Below are 10,597 nucleotides of genomic sequence, written 5' to 3' on the forward strand. Positions count from 1 at the left end.
CAGCAGGAGGTACAGAATACTAAAGCAGCTTTGCCACTCTCCCCACAGGGAAAGGAATAGCCACTGGAGAACCAACTCTGCAGGAAATGAAAGCTCAGTCTGCTGGTTTGGGTCAGCAGTCCCTTCACGGGCCCAGCAGTTTGATGTGAGACTGTGCACCCTATCACTACCCTATCATCTGTTCCAGCATTATCAGTGGGTGGCTTCAGCCATATTGGTAGCAGACTCTCAAAACTGAAGAGGTTGAGGAAAACAAGTGGATGTGACATGAGAAACTGCTGAACATGTCAGATAACAGTGTGAAAAGTTGGCAAAAGTTACAGATAGTGCTGTGAGGGCTGGCTGGATTTCACAGGTGGTCAAGGGGGAGTTATGTGAGAAAAAACTTTCACAGAGCATTGAAGGGGAGTACTGGAGACAGCTGGGGAGTAGTATCCTGTAAGGCCAGCAATTACTATCAGTAAGAGCATGTAACGCCAAGATTATGTAGGTGCATTCAGGGTCAGAAATACTAAATTTTGGATACAGCAAAACTGTGACCGATGAGGAAAAGATAATTAGAGGTGGGTGTTAATTTGGTAGGAGGTTAGAGTGGAGAAAGGAGGGGACAAAGGTGGCAAAAAGGAGGGTCTAATTGGTTATGTGAGTTGAGTGGTTGGTGTGGTCTGGGTACCCATGGGACAGCCCTGTGCTTCATCACCTCAGTGTCAATCAGGACAATAAACGAAACCTGTTGTTCTGACCAAGCCACATGAGTCAAACCTGCTTCTGCTGTCAGGAGGAGCTGGGGGTGTGCTCTTGCTGACAGGGGAACACCTGGACAGATGGATCAAAGATCCTGGCATCACCACGTTGGTGTCTGTGCCAGGCCTGACAGCACTAGCATCTTCCCATCACTTCTTAACACTTGTGCAAACACAAATACACTCTGTGCCCAGAATTCCATTCCAGTGCCAGTTCAAGTGGCCTTGTTTTGCTGAGCCACGTCCTCCCAGCAGTATCAACTGGATCTGTATTAAATTTTCATACCACTTTCTGAGCTGCTGTAGACTATGACAGCAGCTGCTTTAACAGCACACTGAATTTGCTGCCAGTGAACTGGAAAAATGAATGAAACTTCTATCCTGATAGCTTTTATTTAGAAGGCAAATTGATAGGTCTCACAGTCCACACTGTCCTGGGACCCAAAGAACTGTACCTTGGGGAGGAGGCCGTGGTTGGGACAGTTGTCCAAGCTGAGGTCCAGTCTGAGATTTCATTGATGCAGGCTGAACATGTGGAGGCTAGAGGAAAAAAAGCCATTCCAGTTAATGGAGAGTCCCCAGTGAGAAGCCCTGAGCTAACACAGGAACTGCGGAGTCATGAAGTGTTCCTCAAATATGTGCGCGCACACACACACGCACGCGCGCGTGCACACACGCATGCAGCATCTGGCTGGTAAACTATCATGGGACTAAAATGGAGAGCTGAGTAATAAAGAGTACAGAAGTTGTTTGCTCACACGGAATAACAATGAAGTTACAGTTTAGAATGTTTTTAGGCAATCAGGAATTACCAAATGTATCAGGCCTGAGGGGGTCTCTTAGTCCCATCTCCCATTTTGGATAGTTGCCAACACCAGATGTTCCAAAGGAAGGAGAGACGAACCATGGAAACATCTATGGAGTCATCATCTCTTTACCCTAAGGGGTCTCCTCTTGATTGCTAATAAGCAAGGGCCAGCTTCAACCCTGAAACATGAAGCTTATTATCTGCTCCACAAAATCTTTGCAACAGCTCCAGGTATTTTGTTTTGATATTTACACCCAGACCTTCTGAGTCTTGCTCAGCTCTCGGCCTCACTGCCTTTCCCATTCCTTAACTCCATTGCTTTGTGCTGAATTTTCAGAATAGTTCTCACAACTGGCCCTTGATAGGTCATTCATTATTTTGCAAACCTTTACTCTCCTCTCTCATTCACCTCCTCTCTAAAGCCAAGAGACTGAATCCCTGAGGTCCCTCCATGGGAATGTTTCCAGGCCCCTAATTGTTTTCATCACCCACTTCTCTTTCCCAGCTTTGTGATTCCTTCTGCAGATGCCAGAGGCAGGTCTGCTTACATTATTCCAGATGAAGCAGTATCTGGGTTCCCTGTATGCATCACTAGCTCATTTCTCCTGCATCCTAATTTCCTGCTTCTTCCTTGTCAATGCAACCATACACTGAACAATGGTTTTCATTAGCCGGTATGCGACAAAGTCTTTCTCAAGGGGAATGGCTAGTGCCACTTGTAAGGTCTGCAGATTGTTTATGTTCTCCCTCTCTCTACCTCCCATCATAGCTTACCTTTCAGTCTTCCATACAGAGTTTCATTTACTCTTTGTGGTGGCTTAACATGCATAGCTCTGTCAGATGTTCTTCACTGCCATCGCTGGTCCTGACTAATGCAAATAAGTTGGTGCCACCTGCACTTTCTTGTCTCTCTCTGTTTACTCTTTTTGACAGATATTTTAATAAACAGATTAAGCAACACAGAACTGTTGCACAAAGGGCCGGTCCAAAGTTAACAGAAGTCTGAGTAAGCCTATTGCACAAAATTGTTTATGAAAGCAGGGGAAGCTGGAGACAGATAGGCTGGTACGTGCCTGATTATTTACATGCAGAACACAATGATAAAAGGGTTTTCAAGGCTCCTGGAAGGTCAGGAGAATGAGCTAAGTGATTCTGGAAATGGGAAGAAATGTTTTATAGTTGGAAGCACTGAAATGAGTTTCAACTCACTAACATAAATGCAATGAGGTTGCCAGCCTGTATTTTACACTATTTATCTAGGACTTGCAAACGGACAGGGAGGAAAATCTGGGAATTTTCTATTCATGGCTTCTAGTCCTACATAGCCTGGGACACCAAACCTTGCCTTGGTATTGGTGGATGCCTCTAATGCTGTGAGACATCCTGATTAGACGAGACAGAGAAAAGGAACCAGATCTCATATTCACTGCTATGGCCTTTGCCTACAGCCAACCCTGGGCTTCTCAGACACAAAGGCAAAACAGGATTTTGAGGTTTAGAGATGAAGGGGTGAGGGCCAGCCCAAGGTCTTCTGCCTTTGGAAGGGAAGCAGTGAAGGGAAAGGATGGAGGTGGGGCAGAGAGGTGAGGAAGGAACGGCAGCTGTAACCCTGAAACCGGGTTGTCATTTAACATCTTATCCTGTCCCGGGCTCAACAGACCCAATTATCAACATGACCAGGCTTAGCATCCTTTAAGTAACCCCTGTGCTAACTTTGCGAGAAATAACATCTCACATCTATGTCTTTATCTGAGGCCAGGTTCTGCTCCACAATGAAACTTGGCATTTTATCCGTTCCCTACGGGGACAGCTCTTGTTTGTTACCTTCCCTAAGGCTTTTTGACAGTTTAGCTACATTATTTTGACTGATTGCCTGTTACCTACCACTTTATGGAAGAATTCTCAAAGAAAGGAGGGGAAACAAATCAAAAGGAAATTAATGGGACATTTTTCTTCACACACACACACAAAAAAGGTAGATGCTCTTAAGCTATGGTTCTGTTGGTTTATTAGTCTTCTGTATTATTATTTAAATTATTGTCTGATGTATTTCGTAAGGTCCATGACTTACTTGACTACGTTTTTCTACATTACTCTTACAACTTTTTTAAACACATACCTTGTATTTGTTGTACAGCAATCCTCTGGAGCAATGACTGTTTCTAGTGAAATTGCACATATTTTCTTGGCAGCTTAGTTGCTTACTAAATTCAGGTCCCTGGATGTAGCCATCTGGGTCAGGGGGCTTAATACTTTTTAAAAATATCAGTCATCACTGATTTAATAATGGTTTTTCTTCTCTCCCCTCTCTTTTTGATTAGTAAAAACTATAACTAGTTTAACAAGTTCCCCACTTTCAGCAATAAAATTTTCTATAGTTGCAACACTGTCCCTGTTGTCTTTCTTTTCTCCCTTAACTTTGAATGATTCATGGAGCCCACCAATTGTTTGGTAGGGTTCCATCTTCTCATGAACTCAAAGAATTTGTTTCATTCTTCCTTCTATCTGCTCTTCAAAGTAAATTTCTATCCTGTTTATGTTTCCTTTTATTACTTGAATGATGGTGCATCATCTTCTTAAATGTCAGATTTCCAAATGTGGAAGATTTTTTTATCTGTTTGTCTTGAATGTCCTCTATCACTTTGTGATGTAACTCTAGAAGTTTATTTCTTGCATTCCTGGTTCAGGAGCAAATCAGAAATGTATATATGCATGCTCTCAAATAATGTCCATACAGTTTTACTTTTAATGCTAGGGATTTGATTAATTTTCTCATCTTATTAAAATAATCTTTTCTAACTGTTTATGTCATACCATTACTTTTTGATATCCCATCTGTCCCTTGGACATCAAACCTAATAGTACATATGAACTTCCTGAGTTTGTACCTGGCTGTTTTTTCCTATTGCACTTGGATTTTGCAGTTTGGGAAGCAGACAGCTACAGAGGTGAGGAACTCTCTCTGAATTGCTGTCCCACTGTGCTATTTGACTTGCTTCTTAATAGCTGCAGTCTCACATTATTATGACTTGTTGCTTCTTCCATCTCTGTCCATTCTGTGCACTCAGTTTCATAATTTCTCAGTTTTTATTGATCCAGAGACTAGTATAGATAGCTCCCGTAATATGTATAGATATTCTGTGCATACCCATAGGATATCCAAGGGTTCATATTTCTATGTTCTGTACTGCTGTTCTTGTATTCAGAATTGTTGTTTTTCTTTGTTCTGTGGAAGTCTTCACCTGTAGCTTTAGTTCTACATCTCACCAGCCTCACAGGTAATTACTCCTGTCTGCACATTTAACTGTGTTATAGCATTATGTATGTAATTGTAGCTTTATGTATGTAATTGTAGCTTGTGCAGTTTCTGCAATGTTCACCGTACCAAGGTCTGTCGTTATAGCAAAACACTCTAGTTAATGTATTTGTGGTTTTAATTTTCTTGATTTTGTATACAGATATTTGTAGGTTGTATTCTTGATGAAGACCCTTTTCTTATTTAACTCTTCTGTTTGACATCCTACCCCTCCAAAACCATTTGATTTGTTCTTATTTTGGCCCTATTTTAGGTCTGTTGTAATCCAATCAAATCCTGTACCAGTATGTTACACACAGAGAAAACAGATGCATCTGTCCATGTTCTCAGTTTCTCTTGGCTTCCCCTTTGCTCTTAGTTTATACACTCTATATCTCAGTTATTTCAGATGGCAGTTGTTGATTCCACTTTGGCCAGAGTAAGTTCTATCCCTTCTGTATCGCTTTCCTTGCCCCAGAGCATTTTTAGTGTCTATTAAATGTTTACCCTCTCACTCTAGCTAAAACTTGATTTTGAGTTACCCTGAATACCCTTCGTGCTGGGGACCTGGTTTAGCAGGAGTGGGCTGTGGTATGAGAAAGGCAGAGAGACATGAAGTGCTTTCTCCCAATTTTTTTCTCAAGTGGAAATGGAAACTGTTCCAGTGCATTGCAGTCAGCATTATCCCTCAGCCTGTTTACTCTCCTGTCCTTTCTTTTGTACAAATTTGTTGTCCTCAAACCTTTGTGCTTGGCTCCCTGCTAGATACTGAAAGAGGTGTAGCACATAAACCTGGAGACACAGATTATGTTCTCGTGTGTTTCATTGTACAGAAATTCCACTGGGAAATGTGGCACTAAGATTAGAAGCATTTGATACTCAAAATGAATGTACACGAGAAGCACTAAGGCGTCAGTTTAAATGCAGAAATGACAGATTCTTGTATGAATTCAGCACTAGTCAAACCTCCTCCTGATGAAGGGGGTGAAGGGCATCTCCAAAGAAGAAAGGCTGCAGTAAGGAATGGAACAACTCTTGGTGGAGATTCCCACTTTCTTTTCTGGGAAGCACAGATTTTCATTAGGGATGCAAAAACTGGAATGAAACCTATCCCAAGGGATGGTGTTAGATGGAGAGGAAGTTGGGCATTACAAGCACCTCTAAAAATGCCTCTTCAATATGAATCTGTGAATTTAGAAAGCCAGAATGTCTAGATGCATGGCCCACACTACCAGCATGCTGCCACAACTAAATGGAAGGAAAGGAAGGGAGAGAGAGGTGTTTCTTATGGGCATCCACTGCAAAGAGTCTATGAAGGACTTCCTTGTAAGAGCAGGAGTCAGTCTATCCAGTACACTTCCATATGGGACTGTTCAGCTCTCTGAGATGTCCAACAGCCTGACACCCACAGGGAGGAAAGAGAGAAAAGAAGTTCAGGAAAACAACTTGGCCATAAGGTCTCTATTCTTTCATACCCAAGGCCTCAGCGGTGATGGTGTAGATCCAGCAGTGTTGACAAGATGAGTCATTTTGGAAACAACCAAATCAGCTATAAGCTGTCTGTCTTCTTCCACATGCTCCCCAATCAGTGGCATCGAGCTGTCCATCACCTGCCACAGGAGGGAAAAACAACAGTTAGTGAGGAGGTTTCCTGGTGGCAGATGCCTGTTTCAGCTCACCTCTCACACTAACCTGCTTTGTGTCTCCACATCCTTGCCAACACTTCTAGTCATCACTTCCCTCCATGCTGAAACATGCTTGACTTCCCTAGGTGTGGGATTTTTGCTTAGTTTTTTTTTTTGAAATGGCATGTACTGTCCCCCACTTGCCATCTTCCTTCCCTTCACAACTTGGAAGCCAAGCCAAGCCTTCTGGTGGCTGGAGGCTTTTTAAATCAACTAAACACAAGCTTGCTTCTTCACATGTCCTGAGGAAGATGCCTCTGATTGATGAGGTCTCTCTGGCATTGTCCCATAGTATTTGGGGGTGACATTGTAGCAGAAAGGGACGCAGGAGAAGGGAAACAACATGTTCTGAAGCCTGAGGAGATGAGAGCAACAGCGACTGGAGGGAACCAGGAAACATTTGGGATTAATCAACACAAAGCATTGCACCCTGAGAGGAGAAATAAACACCACAGATGTGTGATGAATAGGATGTCACCAAAGCAACAGCACCCAGTGCAGGAAAATAAACTTTTTCTCTGCTTGTCTTCTTGATATTGTTGTGATGTGACTGCATCCCAAGCAAGTACTACAACTGTCCTGGGGAAGGCTGGGAAGCAAGATTGTGGGGATGGGAGAAGGAGAACTGTCAAAGGGTCTTTGAGGTAACAAATGGTCTGGCAACAACAATAATAATGAAAGCACAGCAGACCCTCAGCTGTACAGCAGCCCTAAACATAATTTTCAACAGTTCATCATAAATCAAGTGCTTTGCAAACATTAGCTAAATCCCACAGGAAGAACTGCACTATGATGAAGTTAAGACTCAGCTGGAGTAAATATAATTGTACCAAACTATTAGGGTTGGAAGAGTTTATTTTGTTTTTATTTTTAAACCAAACATTAAAAACGGTGGAAATGCAGCGTTAAAGGTTGCATTGCTCAAGAAAGGCACTGACTCACCCTCAGATAACAATTGGAAGTTCACTCCACCCTGGCAAGTCTGCAAGAGTCCACTATTGGACTGAAATGGAAAGTTTTGCACACTTTTTAAAATTTTATTTTATTTTTTAAAGTAGGGAAAATCAGTGAGGTGAGTTCACTGAGTTTGTATTCTAGTCTTTTCTTGTAGAATAACTTTTAAGTTAGATTCATTTCTACAGGTGTCTCATACGAACACTAGGGAAGCTGCGTAGGAAGTTTTAGCTGGGGTTCGCATGAGGAGTGAGTTGGTGTTTATATCCATGGTCTACCTGACCTAGGAGGCAAAAGGAGGAGACTGAAAAATTAGATGTCGGTGCTCAGCTGAATACACAAAGTGGCTTTTCATTCCACTGTCCAGTTTGCTGGTTCTCTGTTAAAAAAGGAGGTGGGGAAAGGAGATGTTTCCTAGTGGCATTGGCATTAGTCACGATGGCAGGGAATGGCCAGTTCGCATCTGTGTCTCACTAGCCAGGGGCTCCTGGGGGCCATCCAGCAAGTTCCTGCGCAGGTTTTCACTCTCCTCCAGTCCCACCTTAAAAGCATTCCCATCTCACTTGGCAATTCCAATTAATGCGTGAGAAAACATGTCCCAGCTCCCTGCAATGCACTGTGCAAGGGACCTGTGTGACCACTAGATGATGCCATTACTCTGCTCACAGCCTGGCTCCTGACTCCTCAGCCTTCCCTGTGCCTAACTGAGATACAGCTCTGCCCAAAACACCTCAAACCCCTAATTTCCCCATCTTAAGAACTGCTTTTCCCTATTGCTGCGTCAGCAGTGTCTGGAGAGGAAGGGGAAGATGCTTTTTCTAAAACAAAGGCACCAAGGGGAATGTACCCTGGAGAAGGTCCCACCTGAGCCAGTGAAGGTGCACCACGATGAGGGTACCTGCTGTCCTGCTGTGCAGTATCTGGCAGGGGAACCTGAGCTGTGGGAGACTGAAAATACAGGAATGAACAATCACATGCATAAGGGAAGGCCTTTGAAAATGGCAGCGATCTCTGTGCGCAAAATGACACAGCTGGTTGCCATGGAACTGAAAAGGAGCTTGAGATGTCACCTTGTCTGTCCTCTGGTAAAGGGGAACTGCTCTGAAACTGGGCAGATATGAATGCTAATGCTGAAATAAATCAAGCAGCTGAGAAGAATATGTGAACCACAGACAGCTTGCACTCATCTCTTCCTGGGGAGAGCACAGAACAGCTGGGCAAGACAAGAAGACGTCGGCACATATGGACCCGGCCTTTGTAGCTGCCCAAGGTCAGTGGCTGCTCCTGATGCAGCTGCTGTTGCCTGATAAGGTGTATGAGGCGGGAGCAGAAAGCGGCTGGGCAGAGAAGAGACTCAGGAAAACCCCATCCCGCTCCTCCCCCTGCTCCTATCTGACGCTGAGGCCTGACGGCTGGACTTGTTATTCCGTACTCTGATGTGCAAGAGTGGAGTGTTAGGTGATTTTTAGGGAAGGAAGGAAGGAAGGAAACAGATGATTACACATATCAAAAGAAATGATATGGCAATGCTGAAGGGTTGGGCAGGGCTTCTTGCAGGCAGCAAGGAGCATGTCTAGTAACACAGCTTAGCTGAATGGCAGGTAGGGCTTAGCTGATCCAGGAGGAAGAATAAATCACACGGATCATTTTACTTGCCCTCCACCCACTCCATATTTGTCAGTGCAGCAGAGATATGGAAAAGGGTTAGATTACAAATAAAAAGGAGGGGCAGGGATTATTAAACCATACATGCTGTTGAGCTCTTCAGAATCTGGCTGCTACTAGTGGTACTGAACTTGCACTATTTTGAGGATCCAGCTTTCTGATCAAGTGCTGGCTATTCGTGCTGAGTATTCCCTTAAAGTGACAAAGTTCTTTAAAGCAGGGGGAAAAGAAGTACAGCATTTACTATTAAATTCACAGCTGTTTTAATAGAACAAACCTTTTTCTTCAAAGTTTTCAGTATGCGCCATGAAAATGGTGCTAAATTGTGCTAATGCTAGGGCAGAAACATACTAGATTCTGCTGTTTGCCATGGGAAAAGAAAAGAAGGTGAAGGTCGAGTAACAGCAAATACCATGGGTGCAAGATTACTCTTGTGCTGTGTTGATAACTCATCTGTCTTAATCTGATTCCGTTTGCAACAAACCACTGTGATAAATCTCAGTTCATAGAACTGCCCATCACTAGCTCTGCAAATCTTTCCTAGAGAACTGCTTTGCACTGTGAAAATTAATTACTGCCTGCAATTCATTGTGCAAATTCTTTATTTGTTCAGCCCATTGAGGCATGCTTTCTTGTAAAATGTCACAGCACACTGTTCTTTCTCACCAAGAAAAATACAACTGTCGTACTGTCAAAGAAAAGGTGCCTGTTTAGCTTTGTTCTGCTCTTTGTATTGCACTCCTCTACTCCTTTCCCAATAATGTCCATCAGCCTGGCATCTGAATGCCTGCTAGATGTTGGTACATCAGGCCTGCTCAGTCAGGTTCTCTGCTGGGATAATTCAGCATGACCCATCTGAAGCTGATGTGTTTCTTCTGATTTGTATCATATTAGATCCATTGCTTTTTACCTTGGTCCCAGAGAGAGGAGTATTAGCATGCATTTCTCTCTGTGTGCAAGCTGATGGTGGCTGTTAGTGTATGGATATGCTTTATATGCAGTCAGTCACACACAGGGGCAGATGTGAAAACCCAGGGGTATACCCAGACAGAGGTATATAGTCCTTAAGCACAGAATTAGCAATGTGTGCATGTACATAGGCTTACGTGCAGGAACAGTTGCAGGGATTGGAAAACCACATTTCACATCTGACTGTGTATGGACACGGTCCAAATGTCCTTACAGTCATCTCAAGCAAGACTGCCTTCTTGCCCTTCCTTTCTCAGCTACATGTGCATAGACATATGAAAGCACATGGCAGGGAGATAGCCTGCTGTGGGGGATGCTCCTCTAGGTGCTGATGAATTGCATATAGGAGCAGACCCATCAGCCGTGGCCCCATCACTTAGGAAAAACGGGGGCTCACCAGTGTTTTGTTGCTGGCAGCACACTTACATCACATGGCCTTTGACAGGTCACTGCTCCCCCGAGAGCAGATACATAATGC

At 43.6% G+C, this 10,597-nt stretch overlaps 1 protein-coding gene across 1 annotated transcript in view; it reads right to left on the minus strand.

Moving 5' to 3' along the window:
• The window catches only part of LOC104471746 (synapsin-3-like), a gene marked incomplete at its 5' end in the record, with an annotated part of 32,788 nt that overhangs the window by 2,321 nt on the left and 19,870 nt on the right, over positions 1 to 10,597 (minus strand). Inside the window, 2 exons of the mRNA XM_010087207.1 lie at positions 1,199 to 1,283; positions 6,322 to 6,456. Coding sequence (XP_010085509.1) covers positions 1,199 to 1,283; positions 6,322 to 6,456 — 220 coding nt within the window. The remainder of the gene's footprint in view (positions 1 to 1,198; positions 1,284 to 6,321; positions 6,457 to 10,597) is intronic.

Source organism: Pterocles gutturalis, unplaced genomic scaffold, assembly GCF_000699245.1.
Source record: "Pterocles gutturalis isolate BGI_N339 unplaced genomic scaffold, ASM69924v1 scaffold43446, whole genome shotgun sequence".
In the NCBI taxonomy this organism is placed as follows: Eukaryota; Metazoa; Chordata; class Aves; order Pterocliformes; family Pteroclidae; genus Pterocles; species Pterocles gutturalis.